This window comes from Suncus etruscus, chromosome 14, assembly GCF_024139225.1.
Source record: "Suncus etruscus isolate mSunEtr1 chromosome 14, mSunEtr1.pri.cur, whole genome shotgun sequence".
NCBI classification, from domain to species: domain Eukaryota; kingdom Metazoa; phylum Chordata; class Mammalia; order Eulipotyphla; family Soricidae; genus Suncus; species Suncus etruscus.
The window spans coordinates 26,039,338-26,065,276 of NC_064861.1; the positions used below are offsets into that span (position 1 = coordinate 26,039,338).

Consider the following 25,939-nt stretch of genomic DNA (forward strand, 5'->3'; position numbering starts at 1 on the left):
CCTGGCTAAACTAAACAAATAATCCCATTTTTGATAGGTGCAACAGGCAACCTGATCGAAGAGGATATTCCTACTTGCTCCTGGTGCTTTGGACCAATACCTATTTTTCTGTCTGAGAATATCATTGCCCACTATCGGTAATACATCTGCTTAGTGACTAGTGATAATTGACCGATCTAGGCTGGAGTGATACAGCACAGCATGTAGGGCACTTGTCTTTCACAAGTTCGATCCTCGGTACCTTGTATCACTCTTGAACCAGGAGTGATCCTTAAGTATAGAGCCAGGAGTAAAATTCCGTGTATAGGTGGATGTGGCCCCCAAACAAAATATCAATAGACTAATGGGTTAGACTCAATAGCCTCTTTTCCTTAAAACTTTTTTTTTTTTTTTGGTTTTTGGGTCACACCCTGCGGTGCTCAGGGGTTACTCCTGGCTGTCTGCTCAGAAATAGCTCCTGGCAGGCACAGGGGACCATATGGGACACCGGGATTCGAACCAACCACCTTTGGTCCTGGATCGGCTGCTTGCAAGGCAAACGCCGCTGTACTATCTCTCCCGGCCCTCCTCAAAACATTTTTTTAGAGAGGCTATGGACTATACCCAGATGTGTTCAGGATTTACTCCTGGCTCTATGCTCAGACTACTCTTGGTGGAGCTAATGATACTGAGGTCAATCCAGGCTAGGTTCATGCCAAGAAAAAGCCCAACCCACTCTGGTCTCACTCAGTCTCTTCAATTTTTCAACTCCCTATTTTACAGCTGAATTCACAGAATTGAACCCCACAAAATTATTAAGGTCAAAACTATAGTTCAAAGGTCCTGCAGGACTAAAATCCTTAATGTGAGATCTTTTTGAAAAAGAATCTTTGAGAACCTGAGCAATTGTACACCAAGTAGTGTTTGTCTTGCACACAGAGCAATCCATATGGTTTACCTATCCCATCTGAGCATCATCGGGTGTAGATTCCATTCCCCTCCCATCTTGTGTCAGAACAGTGAGAAGGGTGCTTGCCTTGCATGTCGCTGACCTGTTTGATACCAGGCACTCAACCCAAATGATCCCCTAAGCACAGTCAGGCATGGTGCTAAAAACGTGCTCCAACACTTGAGAACCACTAAACAATGTATGCACTGTACTTACTAGGTCTAGGAGTGCTGGGCCTACTACTGATAGTACTGGGGTTTGCCATCATGCACAAACCCCAGTTAACTCTTTAGAGCCCTTGCTGAAGGCCAGATTCTCACTCATTACCATAATGTTATCAACTATAAAGTTAAGATTTCCTAGATCTTGGGCAATCATTTTTTAAAAATTTGCAGAGGCTGGAGCTATAGCATGGGTAGAGCATTTGCTTTGCACACAGCTGACAGATGACACCAGGCACCCTATATGCTCCTCAGAGGCTTCCAGGAGTGATTTCTGAATGCAGTGCCCACCCCCACAAAAAAAATTGGAGGAAATAAACCAAACCCAAAAACCCTCATATAAACTCTATTACTTACTATGCAGTTTTTGTTCCTAGTTTCCACTATCTTCTATGAACTTTTGTAAAAAATCCCATTCAAGGTTGTTTGTTCAAAGACAGCAGGTAATAGGGGTCAAGAGACCAGCACCCCAAATGATTCCAATAATTCACTAGGGGTGATTTACATGCAAAAGCAGGAGTAACCCAAGAGTGTTGCCCCAAATCAAACCCAGACAGGTAAAGGTTTAAGGTCAACATAGGTACTTAAATTTTACATTCCAATTGCATACCACTGCTGAGTCACAATACCTCGGGAGGTCGTCTCTTCTTACCATTGTAGTACACTTCATTACTTTTCCTTTCCACCATTTTTATTTTATTATTATTATTATTATTATTATTATTATTATTATTATTATTTTGGTTTCTGGGCCAAACCCAGAAGCACTCAGGGGTTACTCCTGGCTCTGTGCTCAGAAATTGCTCCTGGTGGGCAGGAGCTTTAGCATTGTGGTTTCTGTTTTTTTTTTTTTTGGTTTTTGGGCCACCCCCGGTAACGCTCAGGGGTTACTCCTGGCTATGCGCTCAGAAGTCGCTCCTGGCTTGGGGGACCATATGGGACGCCGGGGGATCGAACCGCGGTCCGTCCAAGGCTAGCACAGGCAAGGCAGGCACCTTACCTCTTTGCGCCACCGCCCGGCCCCACATTGTGGTTTCTGAACACAAGAGACAGGCGACGGGGCCGGGCGGTGGCGCTGGAGGTAAGGTGCCTGCCTTACCTGCGCTAGCCTAGGAGACGGACCGCGGTTCGATCCCCCGGCGTCCCATATGGTCCCCCAAGCCAGGAGCGACTTCTGAGCGCATAGCCAGGAGTAACCCCTGAGCGTTACCGGGTGTGGCCCAAAAACAAAAAAACAAAAACAAAAAAAAAGAGACAGGCGTAACCTCTGAGCACTGCTGTGTGACCCCAAAACCAAAACAAACGACCACGAAAAAACATTTGGAAATCGCTTCTGACAGGCTCGGGGATGCCCGAGATGGAACCTGTGTCCGTCCTGGGTTGTCCACATGTAGGTAAACTCCCTACCACTGTGCTATCACTCAAGCCCCCCCTTTCCACCATTTTTTGGTTCTTTTTTTTGGGGGGGTCACACCCAGCAGCACTCAGGGGTTACTCTTGGCTCTTACACTCAGAAATCGCTCTCAGCCCCTCCTTTCCACCATTTTTTATTTATTTAGTTTTTGGTTTTTGGGCCACACCCGGGGGTGCTCAGGGGCTACTCCTGGCTGTCTGCTCAGAAATAGCTCCTGGCAGGCATGGGGGACCATATGGGACACTGGGATTCGAACCAACCACCTTTGGTCCTGGATCGGCTGCTTGCAAGGCAAACAATGCTGTGCTATCTCTCCGGGCCCCTTCCACCATTTTTTAAAGACATTTATTAGAATATATCTTCAGGGGCCGGGCGGTGGCGCTAAAGGTAAGGTGCCTGCCTTACCTGCGCTAGCCTAGGACGGACCTCGGTTCCATCCCCCGGCGTCCCATATGGTCCCCCAAGCCAGGAGCGACTTCTGAGCGCATAGCCAGGAGTAACCCCTGAGTGTCACCGGGTGTGGCCCAAAAACCAAAAAAAAAAAAAAAAAAAAAAAAAGTATATCTTCAAAGACTACATAGAGGGACAGAAAGATAGCATGGAGGTAGGGCATTCACCTTGCATGCAAAAGGACAGTGGTTTGAATTCTGGCATCCCATATGGTCCCCCTGCCTGCCAGGAGCGATTTCTGTTTTTTGGGTCACATCCGGCAGCGCTCAGGGGTTACTCCTGGCTCTACGCTCAGAAATCGCTCCTGGCAGGCTTGGGGGACCATACGAGATGCTGGGATTCGAACCATCTTCTTTCTGCATGCAAGGCAAACGCCTTACCTCCATACTATCTCTCCAGCCCACCAGGAGCGATTTCTGAGCGTAGAGTCAGGAGTAACAAAAACAAAACTACATAGAATCTCATATAAAATTTCTGGGAGATCAGGGAAAGCTTAAAGGGTTGGAGCAGGGGTCTTCAAACTACGGCCCTCGAGCAACATATTGTATTTATTCCCATTTTGTTTCTTCACTTCTAAATAAGATATATGCAGTGTGCATAGAAATTTGTTCATAATTTTTGTTTTTACTATAATCTGGCCCTCCAACAGTCTGAAGGACAGTGAACTGGCCCCCTGCTTAAAAAGTTTGAGGACCCCTGGCGTTGGAGGATTTAAAGAGTTTGCATGCTGAGGGTCATCCTCTTCCCTTCAGCAAGACAAGCATCCTTCCTACACTACTATCTCAGGTTAATTCTGGCTCTACCCTCACAAGTCACTTCTGGCAGCGCTCAAGCGACCACATCGGATGCCAAGGATCAACTGGGTCAGCCATTTACAAGGAAAGAATTGTACCCACTGTGCTCTAACACTCTGCTCCCTTGTTAATATTTTAAATAAAATCTGGTTTCCATGGGCTGGAGAGAAAGCATGGAGGTAGGGCATTTGCCTTATATGCAGGATGGTGGTTTGAATTCCGGCATCCCATATGGTCCCTCGAGCCTGCCAGGAGCAACTTCTGAGCACAGAGCCTCCTAGGTGTTGAACGCTGCCGGGTGTGACCCAAAAACCAAAATAAATAAATAAAATCTGGTTTCCAAATTTTATGATTGACGTGAATCAAATCAATGCTTACCAGTGTCATTTTCTAGCTCCCAAATTGTCAGTTATGAATAAAAAAAAATAGCAAAACTGGGCCAGAGAAAACTCAAAAGGGTTGGAGCACATGTTTAGTTAGCATAAAGGAATTCTGGGTTGCATGCATGGAACCAGTTTCCTGAACGAGGCCCTCTGTAACACCAGGTGTAACCTCAAACATTTTAACCCAAATGTTCCCTTTACATAGGACTAACAAAACTAAAGAGAAAGATAAACAACAGAAACAAGGGCCAGGAGGACTGCTCCATGGACGGAAGCAGGCCATAGTTTGCGGGGGGGAGGGGGGGGGAGTGGTGGTGGTGGTGGTTTGCTAGAGTGCAATTACAACAGAAAATGAACCATTATGACAAATGATAGCTAGAAAAGGCCACTCTGGACAAGAACTAGGTGCTGAAAGGTAAAGTGAATATGCATGACACCCTTTGGTAGTAGCATTACAAATCATAATGCCTAAAAGAGAAACACAGTTTTGTCATAAAGGCATGTTAGAACAGCATGGAAGACATGGGCTGAAGTGATAACACAGTTGCTAGGGCATTTGCCTTGGACACAGCTGACCCGGGACAGACCTGAGTTTGATTCCTGGCATCCCATATGGTAATCTGAATTTGCCAGAGTAATTCTGGGCCACACCCGGTGACACTCAGAAATCGCTCCTGGCTTGGGGGGAACCATATGGGACGCCGGGGATCGATCAAACCAAAGTCCATCCTGGATTGGCCATGTGCAAGGCAAAAGCCCTACCGCTGGCTCTGGCCCCTGCCAGGAGTAATTTCTGGGCACAGAGCCTGGAGTAACCCTGAACGCCGCTGGTGTGCCCCCGAAACAAAAGTAAAAGCAAGGATATTGAAGGGAAATGTACAGTGGTGAAGGGATGGGTGTTAAGTCACACTAAATCTCAACCATAAACAACTTTATAACTATATATTTTTTTAAACTTTGATTTATTGATTGGTTTCTGGGCCACAGCACCCAGGGGCAACTCCTGGCATCTGCACTCAGAAATCAGCCCTGATAGGCTGGGGGACCATATGGGATGCCAGGAATAAAACCGGATCCCTCCCGGGTTGGCCACATGCAAGGCAAATGCGCACCGCTGTGCCATCTCTCCAGCCCCACTTTATAACTATCTTACTGTGATTCAATTAACACAAATGGAGAGTGGGGAACTGTAAGAAAAGATAGTGCAATGCATACATACATGTATATAAAACATATGGGAACTCTGAGTTCAATACCTACATCTATCTGATGGTCCACCGATACTGCCAGGAGTATTCCCTAAACTCTAACCCCCCTGAACTGTAATAACACCTTGTTAAGTATCCTTTCCCTTACAAAAAAAAAAAAAGTGAAAAAAGCAAAAACATTTCACTAAGGGTTTATTATAATCTGGAAAAGTGGCAGCTTGTGAAAATTTCAATCCCTAAATACTATCAAATGTAAAAACTTTTATACAACTCAATATACCAGTATAGGACAAGGTAGGATTCCGTTGTTGAAATAATGCTGGCATGGGGTTGGAGTAATAATAGTACAATAAATAAGGCACTGGCCTATGTGGTCAATCTGGCACTGATCCCCAGCATACCATATGGTACCCTAAGTCCCATCAGGAGTGATGCTGAGCATAAACATGTGTGGCCCCAAAACTAAAAATAATGCTATTTTGGGGCCGGGCGGAGGCGCTCGAGGTAAGGTGCCTGCCTTACCTGCGCTAGCCTAGGAGACGGACCGCGGTTCGATCCCCCGGCGTCCCATATGGTCCCCCAAGCCAGGAGCGACTTCTGAGCGCATAGCCAGGAGTAACCCCTGAGCGTCACCGGGTGTGGCCCAAAAACCAAAAAAAAAAAAAAAAAAAAAAAAAAAAAAAAAAAAAATGCTATTTTATCTACCGTTAGAAGATGGATTTAAACATATAGATTATTAGTAAGACTATAACTATAAACTGGTGGCAAGGATTTTTTTGTGCATGTTACAAAGTCATCTGTATTTTGAGGTTGCACATAAAATTGCCTTAACAGTTTAATATATTTGGAACTAATTTTTTTTTTCAGTTTTCTTTTGGGGGGACATCCCATGATGCTAAGGGCATCTTCCTGTGTTCAGAGGTCAATGCTGACAAAGCATGGGGGACATTATGGAGTACCAGAGATCAAACTCAGGTGGACTGCATCAAGGCAAGTGCTCTGCCCATTGTACTATCTCTCCTGCTCCAAAGGTTTTTGTTTTGGGTAGGTGGTGAAGTGGTTGTGGCACAACATTAAGCAGTACTCAGGCCTTACAGGCAGGGTATAGGGAACCATATGTGTTGCCAAGGACTAATATTTCCAATGCAATTATCTTAGTTACGGTAAGCATTCTGCATATCTTGAACGTGTTGACTAATTGTAAGGCAAGCACCTTACCTGCTGGTCCCAAGTTTTGATTTTATAATTAAAAGAAAATTGTTTCCTAACAACAGACGCCAACATTCCATCATAATGCCAACGATTCCAACATATTTTATAAACTAGTAGAAAAATTTGTTATTTTGAGTTTTATTATTAGAGATTTAATCGTGTCTAAACATGAGGTTTTAAATATTTCCTCCTCAGCAATTTTATATTCCCAAAGTTTTAAAAATCAGACGTTCCATTTTAATTATGTAACAGGAACAAGAAATCCACCAGAATCAGAAACTCTTGATAAAGCACAAAATTTCAGTAGCAGTTTTAGTATACTCTAGATTTAGAATCTATTAATGTGTTAAGACATGCAGAAAAAATGTAGCGGTGAATAAAAACCACAACTGACAAATATATTGGTTAACATTCCAAAGTTGTATAATCAATGACATGGCCTAGGTTTTATTTTTATTGGTATTTAAGTCAAAACTTGAATCCACAGATATAAGCAGTATATAACCAGAAAGTTACAAGTAAACACAGATTATACATGCAAATTTTTGTTCACAAAGTCACATGTGCAGGTATATGAATTAGAAGCGTGCGTCTAGATTATGCCAAACTGTTTTTAAAATGCAGAAATGTAAAATACATCTTGAAAATATGGAGATGGTTTACACACTTCAAAAACCAAATGTTGCTTATACCATATGTATGACAGCTAGAGGATTCAAGTGACAAGCAATAAGATCTCAAAAATTAATACTGGTCAAAGAGAACGGGAATATTTTTACATTTCACTGAAAATACATTGACTACTAGAATACAAACTCTGGCAGGAACGCAGGGAAAAGAATTACAAAATCCAAAGAAAATTACTACCTAAACAACAGCGTGACAAAAAAGTGCACCTGCATTTAGTCACCAACTTGACACATTAATGAAATTTCTAAAATACCACCAAAAAAAAAAAAAAGCTTTCAATTCCAAATGAAAAGTCCTCAAGGCTCAGATTAAATATGGAATGTTTTAGATGACAGTAATAAAAGAAACCCAATTTGATTTTTTCTTTATTAAATGGAATCAAAAGCTTTAACATTTCTTTGAAGCGTGAAATTACTAAATTTCGTTTCTCTGAATGGTTCAATGTATCAGTGGTGCAAGTTGTCTTAAGTTGCTTTACAAAATCAGGCTCTACAAAGTACTTTTGTTACCATTCTGATAAAACAAAACAATCTCCATTAACTTAAACTGCATATGTATTTATGCTATAACATTTAACACATGAACAGACATCTATTACTTTTCCACTAAAACAAAATAATACAATAGTTTTTCTAACTATCAGTATTGTATTTAAAAAAGGTTAACATTAAAAACAAAGAACCATTATTTTCTTTGAAATCATTAAACTTCTCACATATCTTAAGCTTCCTTCTTCTGCCTGCTTTCTTCTGCCAATTTATTCAGAAATTTCTGGAAAAAAATTAATTACAGGGATTAAGTCACTTATATCAAGCCTATCAAAACCTAACAAATGCATTATAGCATTTGTATTAAAATAAAACATGCTAATAAGTTTAGGAAATAGTGTATAACATAATATTCTTTCCTTTTTTTTTAATCTTTAAGCACCATAATTACAAGCATAATTGTAGTTGGTTTTCAGTCATAAACAGGACACTCCCCTTCACCAGTGCAACATTCCCACCAATGCCCTCTCTCTCCTTCCCAACCCCCTGCCTGTATTCAAGACAGGCATTCTACTTCTTTCACTCATTAAGATTGTCATTATAGTTGTTAGTGTAGTTATTTCCCTAACTGCACTCACCACTCTTTCTGGTGAGCTTCAAATTGAGAGCCGGTTCTTCCAGCCCTCATCTCTATTGTCTCTGGGCCTTATTACAATAATGTCCTTAATTTTTCTTTTTCTATTTGGTTTTTGGGCCACACCCGGCGGTGCTCAGGGGTTACTCCTGGCTGTCTGCTCAGAAATAGCTCCTGGCAGGCACGGGGGACCATATGGGACACCGGGATTCGAACCAACCACCTTAGGTCCTGGATCGGCTGCTTGCAAGGCAAACACCACTGTGCTATCTCTCCGGGCCCAATTTTTCTTAAAACCCATAGATGAGTGAGATTATTCTTTGTCTATCTCTCTCCCTCTAACTTATTTCACTCAGCATAATAGATTCCATGTACATCCATGCATAGGAAAATTTCATCTCTCCTGATGGCTGCTTAAAATTCCATTGTGTATAAATAGCATTTCTTCTTTTGGGGGGGGGGGCACACTCGGTGATGCTTAAGGGTTACTTCTGGCTATGTACTCAGAAATCGCTCCTGGCTTGGGGGACCATATGGGATGCCAGGGGGATAGAACCGCGGTCTGTCCTAGGTCAGTGCATGCAAGGCAAATACCCTACCACTTGTGCCATAGCTCCGGCCCCTAAATATTTCCATTAAGCCATAAAACTAAACTGATTTAGATACCCAGCATGACATGGGGCTAAAAAAAAAAAAGGATAAAATATAAAATTTTTTGAATATTTTGATATGCAATTTAATTCTGATAAAGGGGGAAAAAAGAAACTACCATAAACCATAGTCACTTCGAACTATTGTATTTTAATATATAGATCAGTTAAAAGTATGTGTTTATTCAATACTAATTCCACTGTATCAAACAGGCATACATTTTCTTTTTCTTTTTTTGGTTTTTGGGCCACACCTAGTGCTCAGGGTTCACACCTGGCAGGCTTGGGGGACCAAATAGGATGCTGGGGAGAGAACCTGGATAAGCTGTGTGCAAGGCAAACACTTTACTATGTTACTGCTCTGGCCTCAGGCATACATTTTCTTTTCTTTCATTTTTTTTTTTTTGGTGGTTTTTGGGTCACACCCAGCAGTGCTCAGGGGTTATTCCTGGCTCCAGGCTCAGAAATTGCTCCTGGCAGGCATGGGGAACCATATGGGACGCTGGGGATTCGAACTGATGACCTCCTTCCTGCATTAAGGGCAAACGCCTTACCTCCATGCTATCTCTCCGGGCGCCAGGCATACATTTTCTTAAAGAAAAAATATTTTTGGGCTGGAGAAGTAGTATAGAGGGTAGGGTGTTTGCCTTGTACATAGCCACCTCGATTCTGGCATTTCATATGACTAAGCCCAACAGGAATGATTCCTAAGCAGAAATACAGTCTTTTTTTTTTTTTTTTTTTTTTTTTTTTTTTTTTTTTTTGGTTTTTGGGCCACACCGCGGTCCGTCCAAGGCTAGCGCAGGCAAGGCAGGCACCTTACCTCTTGCGCCACCGCCCGGCCCCAGAAATACAGTCTTGAGCACTGGTGCATATGGTTTTAAAAACCTTAAAAAAGGGACCCGGAGAGATAGCACAGCAGCGTTTGCTTTGCAAGCAGCTGATCCAGGACCAAAGGTGGTTGGTTCGAATCCCGGTGTCCCATATGGTCTCCCGTGCCTGCCAGGAGCTATTTCTGAGTAGACAGCCAGGAGTAACCCCTGAGCACCGCCAGGTGTGACCCAAAAACCAAAAAACAAAACAAAACAAAAAACTTAAAAAAGGTTTTTAAAATATCTAAAAGACTTTTAGGGGCTAGAATGATAATAGACTGCTGTACTATAATAGAGTACTTGACTTGCGTGTGGCAGGCCCCAACTGGATCCTGGTATCTTACTGGTTCCCCAAGCCTGCTGGAGCAATTCCTGGTACAGAGCCAGGAATAAACCCTTAAGTACTGCTGGTTGTGGCACTCCCCTCTCCCAATAGTAGGTTTGCTATTGTCTTTTTTGCAATATATTCAAGTCTGCCATTACAGATTAAAACCATAAAAACTTGGGTATCTAGGAAAATACTGCAGCAATTAAGGCTATTGCCTTGCATACACCTAAACTGAGTTTGATCCCAGCATCCCATAGGGTCTCTTGAGCACTACAAGGGTGAGTAATTACTGGAAAGCAGAGCAAAGAACAACCCCTAAGCATCCTTGGGTATGATCCAAAAGCAATAAAAATGAAAAATTTTGTGGAAGGAGCAACAATACAGAAGGTTGTGCACTTGATTTGCACAGGCCAATGTGGGTTTCATTCCCAGTTTACTATAGGGTTGTATAAACCTACCAGGAATGATCCCTGAGCACAAAGCTAATAGTAAGCACTGAGCACTACTGGGTGTGGGACCCCCACCAAAACCAAAAAGATAAGACCAAAAGAATAATACAGAGGGTACGGTGCTCACCTTGCTTGCACCTGACCTGGGTTTGATTCCTGGCACAGAGGAGAGTGATCCCTGAGCATAAAGGGATGGGCCCCAAAATAAAATTCTTTTTTTCTCCGGTTTTGGGTCACACCTGGAAGCGCTCAGGGGTTACTCCTGGCTTTACGCTCAGAAATCATTCCTGGCAGGCTTGAGGGACCATATGGAATGCCGGGATTCGAACCACTGTCCTTCTGCATGCAAAGCAAACGCCTTACCTCCATGCTATCTCTCCGGCCCCCAAAATAATATTTTAGTACAGTGGGTAAGGTGCTTGCCTAGCTGACCTGGATTTAATCCCCAGCATCTCATGTGGTCCCTTCTAAGCACCACCAAGAGTAATTCCTGAGAGGAAAGGCAGGAGTAACTGTTGAGCGCACGTATGTGTGATAGATAGGTTTGCATGGCTCAGATATCACTCATAGCAAGCTTGGAGGACTATATGGGATACCAGACATAGAGCCTGGTGTTGACCATATGCAAGGTCGCGTGCACCTGGTGGCGGCTCAGGGGTTACTCCTGGCTCTATGTGGAGAAACTGCTCCTGGGGGACAGAGAGATAGCACATCGGTATGGCGTTTGCCTAACACGCAGCCGATCCATGATAAATGGGATGGCGGTTTGAATCCTGGCATTCCATTTGGTCTCCCAAGACTGCCAGGGGCGATTTCTGAGCACAGAGCCAGGTGTGACCCAACCAGAAATTGCTCCTGACAGGGGATCGAACCTGGGTCCGTCCTGGATCGGCCACGTGCAAGGCAAACTCCCTACCACTGTGCTATCATTCCCATTCCCCCAAATGTTTTTTTTAAATAAATACTTTAGAAATTCTGAGGACGGGGATGGTGAGAGAAACATGTTTAAGAGAAAAGACAGGAGAGGGCCCGGAGAGATAGCACAGCGGCGTTTGCCTTGCAAGCAGCCGATCTAGGACCAAAGGTGGTTGGTTCGAATCCCGGTGTCCCATATGGTCCCCCGTGCCTGCCAGGAGCTATTTCTGAGCAGACAGCCAGGAGTAACCCCTGAGCACTGCCGGGTGTGGCCCAAAAACCAAAAACCAAAAAAAAAAAAAAAAAAAAAAAAGAAAGAAAAGACAGGAGAGAGCCCAGTACACACTTCAGCATTTAAGGATGAAAGTTAATATCACAAGAGGACGACACATATTTGGGCAACACATGGGCCTCCCCTAGTGGGTTACTCTTGGCTCTGCACTCAGAAATTGCTCCTGGCAGGGTTGGGGGACCATATGTAATGCCAGGAATTGGGAACTGAACCTGAGTCCATCCCGGGTCGACCATGTGCAAGGCAAACATCCTACTGCTGTGCTCTTTGGCCCCACCCCCTAAAAACTTTTAAATTAAAAAATACTGAGTGCCACTGGGTGTGGCCCCAAAACAAACAACAGAATTAAGATGCCTCTAATAGAGAAGATTTATAAGAAACTAGAATATACAAGCACAATATCATAATCAGTAAATTTTTGTGTGTGTATGTGGGGGGTACACCCAGCAATACTCAAGAGGTTATTCCTGGCTCTGCACTCAAGAATTATGGTGCTCAGTGCACTATATCGGACACCAGGGACCAAACCAGAGTCAGCCATGTTAAAGACAATTATCCTACCCTTTGGGGCCGGAGAGATAGCATGGAGGTCAAGTGTTTGCCTTGTATGCAGAAGGACGGTGGTTCGAATCCCAGCATCCCGTATGGTCTCTCGAGCCTGCCAGGAGCAATTGCTGGGCATAGAGCCAGGACTAACCCGAGCACTGCCGGATGTGACCCAAAAACCAAAACCAAAACCAAAACCCAAAATCCTACCCCTGTCCTATTGCTCTGGCCCCTGCTTTTATTTTTGTACTTTTCTAGGTCTTGTAGCTACATAATATCATAGCAGATAAAATATATTGTTTCTGTTAAGTTTTTAAATAATGACCATTTTCTAACTTCATACTCATAATTATTTTTGCTCTTTGGGCCACACCCTGTGTCGCTCGGGGGTTACTCCTGGCTATGCGCTAGGAAATCACTCCTGGCCTGGGGACCATATGGGACGCAGGGAATCGAACTAAGGTCTGTCCTGGATTGGCTGTGTTCAAGGGAAACGCCCAACCGCTGTGCTATTGCCCTGGCCCCCATACTCATAATTTTTTGGGTTTTTTTTGGTCCAAACCCAGTGACACTCTGGCTATGCACTCAGAAATCGTTCCTGGCTTGGAGGACCATATGAGACGCCGAGGATCGATCGAACCAAAGTCCATCCTGATTTGGCTGCTTGCAAGGCAGAGGCCCTACTGCTGTGCTATTGCTCCGGCTCCCATACTCTTGATTTTGTTTTGTTTGTTTGTTTGTTTGGGCCACACCCTTTTGACGCTCAGGGGTTACTCCTAGCTATGCACTCAGAAATCGCCTCTGGCTTGGGGGGACCATATAGGACGCTGGGGGATCGAACCGCGGTTCGTCCTACGCTAGCACTTGCAAGGCAGACACCTTACCTCTAGCGCCACCTTCCCGGCCCCCATACTCTTAATTTTAAGGGACACACATAGGCAGTAAAGAACATTTACCTACTGCATGCAAGGCAAATGCCTTACCACCATGCTATCTCTCCGGCCCCAATATTAAATTTTCTAAATTCAGGGGCCAGAGCGACAGCGCAGGGTAGGGCATTTGCCTTTCACATGGCTGAATCAGGATGGACTTTGGCTTGATCCCCAGCATCCCAAATGGTCCCCCGAGCTAGAAGCAATTTCTGAGAGCATAGCCAGGAGTAACCCCTGAGTGGGGTGTGACCCAAAAACTAAATCCTCTAAATTCAATGCTATTTTTTCCCATTCTGGTTATCACATAAAACATGTAAACAAATGAATAGACACTATAGTAGTTTTACAACATAAAGTATGTACAGTTTCAGGCTTTTCAGTTCTCAGTATCACATGGTTTGAATATCCTATATGCAAAACTGAGCACCAGTCCAATTAACTATCTTTCCAGTCTTCTGCTGGGTACATCCTGTTATGGGCCTCCTTTTAGCAGAGCTAAAGAATATCATGATGTGCCAGGAATCAAACTCCAGTACTTAAAAAAATATAAGCCATAGAATTCTTAGTTCTTTAACTGATACTTTCAAGTTTATTCCTATTATCTATTTCAAATGCTCACTCTGTTAAGCCACTCAGATATAAATCTCTCCAAATAAGAGTTTATGTAAGCTTTTATGAGGTTTGCTTTGGCCTTTCACCTGGTGGTGCTCAAGGAAATACTCCTGGTTCTTGGGGGAAATCATATAATATGCCAGGAGGGATTGAACGTAGGTCAGCTGTGAGCAAGGCAAACAACGCCCTACCTGCTGTACTATCTCTCAGGCCCTGTAGCTTTTTAAAATCTTTTACTACTTTTATATACTGTTAATTATAAAATGTATTGGGGTAAAAAGGTTATTGAAGGGCATTAACAATTTAAAATCACTATAAAAATTGACTGAAAAATAGGACAGTACTTATGTCTATATTATTTGACTTAGCTATCAAGCTTCCAAAATAATTCTAATTAGAGAATTAAGTACAATTAAAAATATTTAAGTAATTTCATTACAAATTATAACATGATTAAGAATTACTAAATCATTTGAGTATACATCAGAAACTCAGCTGCTTCTAGAATTCATTAAACTACTTAAGAGTTATGAAAAAAAAAAGTTAATGTCAAGCAAAAGCATTGTGCTTGGTTCACAGACATTCTTTTATTTTCCTACAATTTGTTAGTTTTTATGAAAAAACAAAACAAAACAATTCTGCTCTTAAGTTCAGCCTTACCTTTAATTTCTGATAATGAGGAAGGCTGCTGCAATGAGTATTCTTTGCAACTTCTTCATTTGTATAAAAGAGCGAACACAGCTTACAGTAAAACCCTGTTTTAGGTATCACATAGTCTATACCTAGAATACAAATATACAATCTTATAAATTCAGTACACTAAAGATTTAATTAGTTTGCAACGCTTTGCCTGTTAGTAGAAATTAAACATTTGTGGTATATCAAATATGATCTAAACTGAAAAATAACTAAACAATTGGAGATATTAATAAAATAGTACATAACTGCTGAATTCCCACCTAATTGTATTCTTTTTTTCACCCCCTAATAATATTCTTAAAAGTAGAAAAAAACAGTGCCGGAGAGATAGCATGGAGGTAAGGCATTTGCCTTTCATGCAGGAGGTCATCGGTTTGAATCCCGGCGCCCCATATGGTCCCCCTGTGCCTGCCAGGAGCAATTTCTGAGCCTGGAGCCAGGAATAACCCCTGAGCACTGCCGGGTGTGACCCAAAAAACAAAAAAAACAAAACAAAACAAAACAAAAAAACAAAAAATGTAGAAAAAAAATAACTGATAAACAAAACAAAACATAAAATTCAGCGTAATCTTTGAGGAGAAAAAGAAAAGGCAAGAAAAGGGAATACAAAACTCAGAAATATTTGAGAAGAAAAGCAAGAATATTACAAGAGGGGAACAGTTGCACTAGCATTATGAGGGTAAAAGGAGATATGGGATGCATGCTGGGAACAGGGGTGGAGGGAGGACAAAACTAGTGGTGGGAATGCCCCTCATTCATTGCCACTATGCACCTCAAATATGTATATTTGTTTTTTTGTTTTTCTTTCGGCCACACCCACTAAGCGCTCAGAAATTGCCCCTGGCTTGGGGGGACCATATGAGACGCCGGGGATTAGCGCTTGCAAGGCAGACACCTTACCTCTAGCGCCACCTCACCGGCCCCAATCAAATATTACTGTGAAAGAATTGTAATTCACTTTGACCACAATAAAAAAAAAAAAAGGTATATTAAACATCTATTAAGATTTACATATAATTCAAAAGGCAGTCAGCTTATCCAATACCAAATATATAATCTTTTTTGAAACAGAAACAGAAGGCTGAGAGGATAAAACAAAGCCTTAAATCTCACCAACAGGAACATTGGGTTGATATGGTCCAATTCTATACTCATCAGGAATTGTATAGTCCTCCTTCTCATCATTTTGGCCATCTGCATCTTCACTTTCTTTGTTAGGATCGTCATCATTCTCCGCTGAATCAGCGCCTGGTTCCATACTTTCCTCATTTTTGATTCCATTTTCCAACGCTGCTTCATTTTCTTGATCAAGCTCATCGATCTTGTTCACCTTAATTTTAACCAAACCATTATCATTTTGTCACCATATTTAAATGCCAACCCCAATTTACAAAGTTTCTGAAGTTCTGTATCTTCCTCATCACCAACCACATCTAGAGTGACAAAACCTTCCATATTCTGAGCCAGAGTGATAGCACAGCGATAGGGCATTTGCCTTGCATGTGGCCGACCCAAGATGAACCTGAGTTCAATCCCCAGCATCCCACACGGCCTGAGCCTGTCAGGAGCAATTTCAGAGCACAGAGCCAGGGGTAACCCGAGTGCTGCTGGATGTGGCCCCCAAACAAAAAAAACTACTTCCATATCATATTTCATGAGAAACAATGCTATTAAGACAAATTTACTCTGCAACAATTATCCTTCAAGCTGCTTTATTTGAAGGAAAGAATGGTGTTTTTCTGTCTTTATTCTCTCAAAATATTTTCCTTCGGCTGGAAGAAATAGAAAGAAATAGAAAAAGAAAGTGCACTTGCTATGCACACAAGCCAACTCAGGTTTGATCCCTGGCATCCTACATAGTTCATGAGCTCTTGCTAGGAGTAATTCTTGAGCAGAGTGCAGGATTAAGACCTGAGCACTGGGGCCGGAGAGATAACATGGAGGTAAGGCATTTGCCTTTTATGCAGAAGGTTATTGGTTCAAATCCCTGCATCCCATATGGTCCCCTGAGCCTGCCAGGAGTGATTTCTGAGCCAGGAGTAACCCCTGAGCAACTGCCGGGTGTGACCCAAAAACTAAACAAACAAACAAACAAAAATTACCCAGCTAATTTTGGTTCTGGGCCATCCAGTGGCACTCAGCAGGGGCTATCCCCAATTTGATATTTGGGGATCATTAAGCGCTGGATTGATACCCAGGTTATTTTTTTATTCATTTATTTTTTTTGTTTTTGGGTCACATCCGGCAGTACTCAGGGGGTTACTCCTGGCTCTACGCTCAGAAATCATTCCTGGCAGGCTTGGGGGACCATATGGGATGCCGGGATTCAAACCACCGTTCTTCTGCATGCAAAGCAAACACCTTACCTCCATGCTATCTCTCAGGCCCTGATACCCAGGCTCTTGAATGTAAAGAATGTACACAAGCCTATTGAGTCATGACTCAAGGGTTGAGTCATCAACTAGTGTTTTAAATCTAATTGAAAGTCTTTCCACACAGAAAATATTATAAAATATTTATATTCTATACTTCACTGACTATTGTGCCATCAGAAATTGAATCAGAAGACTAGTTTTGGTGCTGGGGATAGCACTGGGTAGAGATACAGGCATGTGCTTAATTCTAATTTTTTTTTTTGGTTTTTGGGCCACATCCGGTGACGCTCAGGGGTTACTCCTGGCTATGCGCTCAGAAGTCGCTCCTGGCTTGGGGGCCCATATGGGATGCCGGGGGGATTGAACCGCGGTCTGTCCCAGGCTATCGCAGGCAAGGCAGGCACTTTACCTCTAGCGCCACCGCAGCAGCCCCCTAAGTCTAGTTTTATTCCTGGCACCCTTAAATAGCTGAACCAGGGGCTGGAGAGATAGCACGGTGGTAGGGCATTTGCCTTACATGCAGCCAATCCAAGGACGGATGGTGGTTGGAATCCTGGTATCCCAAATGATCCCCCAAGTCAACCAGGAGTGATTTTTGAGCTCAGAGCCAGGAGTAACCTCTGAGCGGTGCTGGTTGTGACCCAAAAACCAAAACCAACCAACCAGCCAAACAAAAAAAGCTGAACCTGCACGTGAACAGATTGCAAACCATAAATTTTATCCATTTTACTATTCTGTGATAATTTATACATATTTAACATGTGTATATATGTGTAGCATATTCTAGGAAAATGTTAAAAAAAAGCTATTAAAAGCTGAAGATACAGCGCAGCAGGGAGCGTTCTTGCCTTGCACAAGGACAACCAGAGTTTCTGACATGTTTATTCTCTTCTCCCAAGTAGCACTGGGTGTGATGTGATCCAAAACTCATCAAAAGCGAAAACTGAACTACTATGCTGCTTACTCTAAGTCTTTTTTTTTTGGGCCACACCTGTTTGATGCTCAGAGGTTACTCCTGGCTCAGCGCTCAGAAATTGCCCGTGGCTTGGGGGGACCATATGGGACAACGGGAGATCAAACCGCGGTCCTTCCCTTGGCTAGCGCTTGCAAGGCAGACACCTTACCTCTAGCGCCACCTCGCCGGCCCCATCTAAGTTTTTTTCTTAAATTACAAAATTCCCTTTGGGAACAAACTTTCTCACCTAAACTATAGTGGAGTTCTATTAATCTATTATTTATTGCAGAGTTTACATCATGGTTAATACTTAATTTCATTTAACTTACTTCATTCTCTCCAAATTGTTAAACTTTAATTTTCTATTTAAAGAAGTTAAAAAAAAAAAAGGCAATTTTTCTTTACCTTTTTAAGTTTCTTCTTTGTGGCTGCACTTCCATCTTTTTTCACAGCTTTGTCTGAATGTTCCTTTTTCCCATCAGAAGACACGTCACCTAAATTAGCAAGATCTGTCTCATCTCCTACTGAACTGCCACTTTCTAACAGTGCTGCTGCTTCCTCTTCATCTACGAGTAGTTCATCTTCAGATTCAAGAAGCATGTTAGGTTCTTGTTCTGCCTGGTCATCCTTTGTTTCTTTTTCACCATCTTCACCCGATTTCTCTTCTTGTTCTTTACCTTCACTTGTACTTTCATTCTTCTGGGAACCATCAGTCTTGGATTTCTTATCACTTGGAGATTCTTTGCCATCTGGAGAGTAAGATCTTTTTCTAAAAAAAAAAAAAAAAAAAAAAGTTAAATCTCAATGTTGCTGGACTGAGAACTAAAGTTTAATATAGTATTGGATGAATACACACAGAAAATGAAATTACCGGGATTTATCTTTTTTCAGTAAGTCAATCCCTCTGTTGGGAATCTGAAAGGCAAAATTTTATAGAAGTTGAAATTACCTAGTAATTCATGATCATCATTCATATGGTCAACCAAGCTTATTTAATATCTGTAATTTATATACCTAAAAATTCCCACCTGCATAAATTAGCAACTCATTAAATCAACATCCCATAGCAGAACACTAATCTTAAAGGTCAGTAATAAAAAGCTTACTTACTGCATGAAACCTATGTTTAATCCTTGGCACTGCAAAAATACACCACTCCCCACCCCAACAGAGAAGTATTCTAAGTAAAAAATAAATGGTAAATGGGGTCAAATAAATGGACAAGGGTACTTTTGTCTGATCATACTCTGATCCCTGGCACGGTATCTGATACCACAATATCATAGGTCCTGCCAAGAGAGAGCCCAGAGGAAAGACAAGAGTAAGCCAGAGCACAGTTGGATATGGCAGAGCAATAAAAATAAGCAATGAAGGGCCGGAGCAATAGCACAGTGGTAGGGCCTTTCGCCTTGCACACAGCGGACCCAGAAAGACCTAGGTTCGATCCCCGGTGTCCCATGTGGTGCCCCCAAGCCAGGAGTAACCCTTAAATGTCACTGGTTGTGGCCCAAAAAACAAAAACAAAAAACCAAAACAACAACAAAAAGGCAACGAATATTTATCAGTAGGGCTCTTGCAATATATGTGGCCAACCCAGGTACAATCCCTAGATCACATATGGTCCCAAACCACATAGAGATTGATCACTGAGTAATAAAAATACTTTTTTTTTTTTGGTTTTTGGGCCACACCCAGCGGTGCTCAGGGGTTACTCCTGGCTGTCTGCTCAGAAATAGCCCCTGGCAGGCACGGGGGACCATATGGGACACCGGGATTCGAACCAACCACCTTTGGTCCTGGATCGGCTACTTGCAAGGCAAACACCGCTGTGCTATCTCTCCGGGCCCAATAAAAATACTTTTTTTTTTTTTTTTTTTTTTTTTGGTTTTTGGGTCCCAACCGGCAGTGCTCAGGGGCTACTCTTGGCTGTCTGCTCAGAAATAGCTCCTGGCAGGCACCGGGGGACCATATGGGACACTGGGATTCGAACCAACCACCTTAGGTCCTGGATCGGCTGCTTGCAAGGCAAACGCCGCTGTGCTATCTCTCCGGGCCCATAAAAATACTTTTAAAGGCTGTTGCTCTCAGCAGCAAAATCTCAAGGTTATATGGGTAAAGCACTTGTCCTGCATGCACCATCATAGAAGTGATTCCTGAGTACAGAGCAAGGAGTAAGATAAGAGCATTGCCCACTGTGGTCCCAAATAAAGATACCTGAGGCTGGGGAATTATTACAATGGGTAGAGAGTTTGCCTTGCATGCAGCAGATGCATGGTTCATTCCTAGAACACCACTAAGAGTAACCACTGAGTGCAAAGCCAGGATTAAGTCATGAGCATCACAAGATGTAGTTCAAAAACCTAAGAAATAAGGCTGGTGGTGGTGATGGTGGAATCGACATCAATCATCAAGAACATTTTTAACATAAAAAAAATCTGTTCCTAAGCATGCTGTAGAAAAAAAAAAAAGGATTCACAATGACGTATCATTCTTGCATACATACCCTCAGTATCAATTTTTTGTATTTTTCTGACAGGTCAACTTTCACACATCTACCCTGAAACCAAAGGGCCTTTTTCAAACAGTGGTCTACCATTGCCATTGCATCTTCTCTGGTCTCCATTTCAATAAAGGCCTAAAAATGAAAGCACATTATTTTACAAAAAGTAGAATAGGATACCATACTTATTTTTAAATAAACTTTTAGGAAAATGTAACCTCAGGCATAGAGAATGGTAAAAAACACCCAAATAACAGATACTTATAATGTAGCACCAAATATTCAATTACATCTTTAGGGCTGGAAGGATAGTACAGATGGTAGATGTTTTCCTTACAGGTGGCCAAACTGGATTCAATCTGCAGTATGCAATATGGTCCCAAGTACTGGCAGGAATGATCCCAGAGCACGAACCCAGGAGTAAGCCCTGAATATCATGAAATGTGGCCCCAAAACAAAACCCTACTTAATGCAAGAGCAATAACTCATGAGATTTATAATCTTCTAAAGTATTGCCTAATACATGTTAACAAGAACATTCAAACATCCAGCTGATAAATTTTATTGAATACAAAAGCATTAAATATACTCTCCCTACCCCCCAAAAACAAACAAATAAAAGATACTCTTCCCATAAGATACTTTTTTATTCATCCAGGTCAGATATCCAAGTACGCGATTCGGGTACTTGTCTTACATGTGGCCAACCTGGGTTCAATTACCACCAGAGTCAGAATTAAGCCTTGAGATATTTGGGTGTGACCCCAAAACAATTTTTTTTTTTTTTGGTTTTTGGGCCACACCCGTTTGACGCTCAGGGGTTACTCCTGGCTGTGTGCTCAGAAATCGCCCCTGGCTTGGGGGGGACCATATGGGACGCCGGGGGATCGAACCGCGGTCCTTCCTTGGCTAGCGCTTGCAAGGCAGACACCTTACCTCCAGCGCCACCTACCCGGCCCCCCCAAAACAATTAAGAAGATACTTGAATTTGTCCATTAAAACCACACAATTTAGGGCCGGAGAGCTAGCATGGAGGGAGGGCTTTTGCCTTGCACGCAAGATGGTGGTTCGAATCCCAGCATCCCATATGGGGCCCCCCACCCAGCCTGCCAGGAGCAATTTCTGAGTAGAGAGCCAGGAGTAAACCCTGAGTGCTGCCGAGTGTGAGCCGAAAACCAAAAACAAACAAACAAACAAAAAACCTCCAAAACTAAAACCATACGATTTAGGCACCAGAGCAATAGTACGGCAGGTAGGGTGTTGGCCTGCAAGCAGGCAACCCAGGTTCAATCCCCAGCATTCCATATGGTCCATCATAGAAAACCTTACAAAGCTTTAAACATTTGTTAAAACAAACAATAAAAAACAACTCTACATAAATATTACCTGACTCTTCATCCTCATTAGTATATAGTTCTTTATTTTCCCATAAGGCTCAGCAAGTTTGAGAACAGCACTGTCAGAATAGCCAGAGTGAGGTAAATTGCTCAAATGTATCACACGCCCAAGCTCCTGCTTTTGATCAAACTTCTGATCTGGCTTCCCTTCAGGTTTCTTTAACAAGAGGGAGGAAAAGGCAACTTAAATGACATATTATCACGAGTTAGTAACAATTTAAAATAGCTAATACAAATATAACACATTAAATATAGATAATACAAATATGAAAATAGAGAGATCACCTTTATTCTTTTGTACTTCTGGGATAAATGAACTCTCACAGGCTTGCCAAATACTAATGCTGGTGTGGTTGTGTAATAATCCACTGCAGCCTGAGCATCTTCTGTGGTTGCCATTTCAATAAATGCCTGAAATTACACAAAATCATTACCAAAACAAAAACCTGCTTTACATATTTTGATAAATCTGTTTCGAACTTGCTAATTTATGAAGTCAATATAGATTTTATTATTTTCATGCTATTAAATTACTTTACTATTTATTATTTATGATTTTTTGGGAGGAAAAAACGCCCAACAAATTGTCATCATTTTGGCAAATGTTTGAAATGGTTTTTCTTTTCTTTTTTTGTTTTTGTTTTTGGGCCACACCCGGCGCTGCTCAGGGGTTATTCCTGGGTGTCTGCTCAGAAATAGCTCCTGGCAAGCACAGGGGACCATATGGGACACCGGGATTCGAACCAACCACCTTTGGTCCTGGATCGGCTGCTTGCAAGGCAAACACCACTGTGCTATCTCTCCGGGCCCTGAAATGGTTTTTCATAGAAACCCCCTTACCCCTGGCTTTTGGGCCATGCCTTGCGATACTCAGGGGTCACCTGGCTCTGCACCTAGAAATTACTTCCAGGCAGTGTTGTAAATCATAAGGTTGCCAGGGATACAACTTGGATCAGTTGGGGCTGGAGAGATAGCATGGAGGTAAGGCATTTGCCTTGCATGCAGAAGGACGGTGGTTTGAATCCCGCCATCCCATATGGTTCCCCGAGCCTGCCAAGAGTGATTTCTGAGCACAGAGCCAGGAGGAACCCCTGAGCGATGGTGGGTGTGACCCAAAAACAAACGAACTTGGATCAGCTACATCCAAGGTATTTACCCTATCCCTTCCCACAGTACTGTCACTCCAGCCTCCATAATTATTCCTTTACAGCCCTTTATTATGAAAATTTACTGCTTAGTTACGATTTAGGACTAGAGCAGTTCATCAAAGCAAGTAGGGTATGCTTGCTTTGCACAGCAGACCCAGGTTAGCTCCCTGGCATTTCATATAGTCCCTATATACCACCAGGAATAGCTTCATGAGCACTAATCGCTAAGTATGGCCCAATAACAAAAGAATACTTATTGAAAGACCATTTCAAACATTTGCCAAAATGATACCAAATAGGTTTTTTTGTTTGTTTTGGGCCACACCGGTGGTGCTCAGGGATTACTCCTGGCTATGTGCTCAGAAATTGCTCCTGGCTTGGGGGACCATATGGGATGTTGGGGATCGAACCTAGGTCCGTCCTGGGTCAGCAGTGTGCAAGGCAAAAGCCCTACCGCTGTGCCATCGCTCCAGCCACCCAAATAGTTTTTTTTTTTTTGGTTTTCGGGCCACACCTGGCAGTGCTCAGGGGTTACTCCTGGCTGTCTGCTCAGAAATAGCTCCTGGCAGGCACGGGGGACCACATGGGACACCGGGATTCAAACCAACCACCTTAGGTCCTAGATCGGCTGCTTGCAAGGCAAACACTGCTGTGTTATCTCTCCGGGCCCATGATGTGCACCTTTAATTAGTTTTTTTCTCTAATCTACTCCAAATTGAAGATTTTTTCTTTTATTGAGTTGCACCTAGCTGTGCTCAGAAGACCATATGAGATGCTGGAGAATAAATCTCACGTCTCGGGTCGGCCGTGTGCAAGGCAAATGCCCAAATGCCCTACCACTGTGCTATCACTCCAGCCCTCAATTTGAATTTTTTTTGCTGTGCTCAGGTGTTGCTACTGGGTCTGTGCTCAGAAATTGCTCCTGGCAGGTTCAGGAGACCATATGAAATGCTGGGGAATGAACCTCACATCCCAGGTCAGTCGCATGCAAGGCAAACACCCTACCACTGTGCTAACTCTCTGGCCCCAGTTTGAAGATCTTAAAAGTACACTGAATTCTCTAACACAAAATCATATCATTCCTTTTAGAAATTTATTAGCAATACACTTATTTAATCCATACCTCATTAATTTTATTTAGAATCAGATGATTTGAAATGACCCCAAATGGCTCCACCAGCTGTAATAGTTGATATCTCAAGTTTTTCCCTCGCTGAAAATCCATGATGTGAACAACTCGGCTAGTTTCCTATCCATTAGAAAATAAAACTAAGGTTAATTAAGTCTATTAAAGCACGAAAGTTTATGCATTTATAATTTTAGTCTAGTTAACCACAATAGAATAATATCCAAAAGAATTTGTAACATTCTAAAAAATTAAAAACTGCACAAGAAATGTCCTACATATACATTTTTTCGGGTTTTTTTTTTTTGGGGGGGGGGGCCATACCTAGTGTGTGGTTCTGCGCTCAGAAATTACTATTGGTAGGCTCAGTCAGGGATGTCAGGGATAGAACCTGGATGTGACACGTGCAAGGCAAACACCCTACCTGTTGTGCAATCACTCCAGCCCCAAAATTCTTTGCAAATAGTCTCAAGAGGATTGAACTCAGGCCTCCCCACTACACATGTGAGGCACAAGGGAGGGTGAAAGATTACACAACAGGTAAGATGCTTGCCTTACATGCAGCCAACTTGGGTTTGATTCCGGTCCCAGTTTCCCTCACCTCCTCGGCACTGCCAGGAATCATCTCTGAGCACCAAAGGGTGTGGGCCCACACCCCTGAGCTATATGAATTTCCAAGCTGAGCTTTATCACTTTCTGCCTCTTTACACAGATTTCATATCCACTTTCCTTCATTTTTCCTCCAAGTTTTACTCTTAAGGGAAGAAGTTATACTTGAGTCTCTTAAGCATTTATTCCTGGCTCACAATGCCAGGGATTAAACTGGGGTCAGTTGTATTGAAAGCAAGAACCTACCCCCTTGTACTTTTCTGACCCCCTTTCTTCAATTTTTCTTTAGTCACTGTGATTTACAGTACTGAACAGTTAAGAGTTTCAGGTATAGTGTTTCAACACTACACCTACCAACAATGTAAGTACTCCTTTAACCAATATCTAAGACCTCTTTTTACTTCTTTAAATATTGTACATATAATTGAAATGCAAAGTTCTTAAGATCAAGGTAAACTCTCTAGACTACAGGAGTATAAAATTATTTCTTCCTTCCCTTTATATCCCTCCCTCTAAAATTATAGTTGATTTTACAGATGACAAAGATTCAAATAGAACAAGTTCAAGTATGATCATACCCACCCAAAGAACAAAGGATTGTAAAATAAAAAGCTATTATCACTAACCACTCTGCCTTTTTGCATGTGTCTTGGTCCTTGTAGGTTCCCATTTCCAGCACCTTTGGGGGGAAAAATATTTTATTTTAAAAATATTTCCTGAAAAAGTACTTTCATGTTTTCTTAAAGGCTACTTTAAAGGGGAGGGAAAAAAAGGTTGAGGTGGCAGTATATTTTGCCATTTATTTATTTATTTATTTATTTATTTATTTATTTATTTATTTATTTTTAGGTCACATCCGGCTGCACTCAGGGGTTACTCCTGGCTCTATGCTCAGAAATCGGCCCCGGCAGGCACAGAGGACCATATGGGATGCCGGGATTCGAACCACCATCCTTCTGCATGAAAGGCAAACACCTTATCTCCATGCCATCTCTCCAGCCTTCTTTTTTTAAAAAAATTTTTTTTTTTTTTTTTTTTGTGGTTTTTGGGTCACACCCGGCAATGCTCAGGGGTTATTCCTGGCTCCAGGCTCAGAAATTGCTCCTGGCAGG

At 42.4% G+C, this 25,939-nt stretch overlaps 1 protein-coding gene across 1 annotated transcript in view; it reads right to left on the reverse strand.

Moving 5' to 3' along the window:
* Positions 1-7,011: 7,011 nt before the first annotated feature.
* MATR3 (matrin 3) overlaps positions 7,012-25,939 on the reverse strand; it is a 42,832-nt gene continuing 23,904 nt past the window's right edge. The window contains exons 6-15 of the mRNA XM_049786000.1: positions 25,454-25,506; positions 24,216-24,341; positions 22,230-22,355; positions 21,934-22,101; positions 20,551-20,682; positions 18,919-18,962; positions 18,453-18,816; positions 15,831-16,047; positions 14,679-14,800; positions 7,012-8,071 (exon numbers count right to left, since the gene is read on the reverse strand). Of these exons, the coding sequence (XP_049641957.1) occupies positions 8,021-8,071; positions 14,679-14,800; positions 15,831-16,047; positions 18,453-18,816; positions 18,919-18,962; positions 20,551-20,682; positions 21,934-22,101; positions 22,230-22,355; positions 24,216-24,341; positions 25,454-25,506 (1,403 nt within the window). The 3' untranslated portion in view covers positions 7,012-8,020. The remainder of the gene's footprint in view (positions 8,072-14,678; positions 14,801-15,830; positions 16,048-18,452; positions 18,817-18,918; positions 18,963-20,550; positions 20,683-21,933; positions 22,102-22,229; positions 22,356-24,215; positions 24,342-25,453; positions 25,507-25,939) is intronic.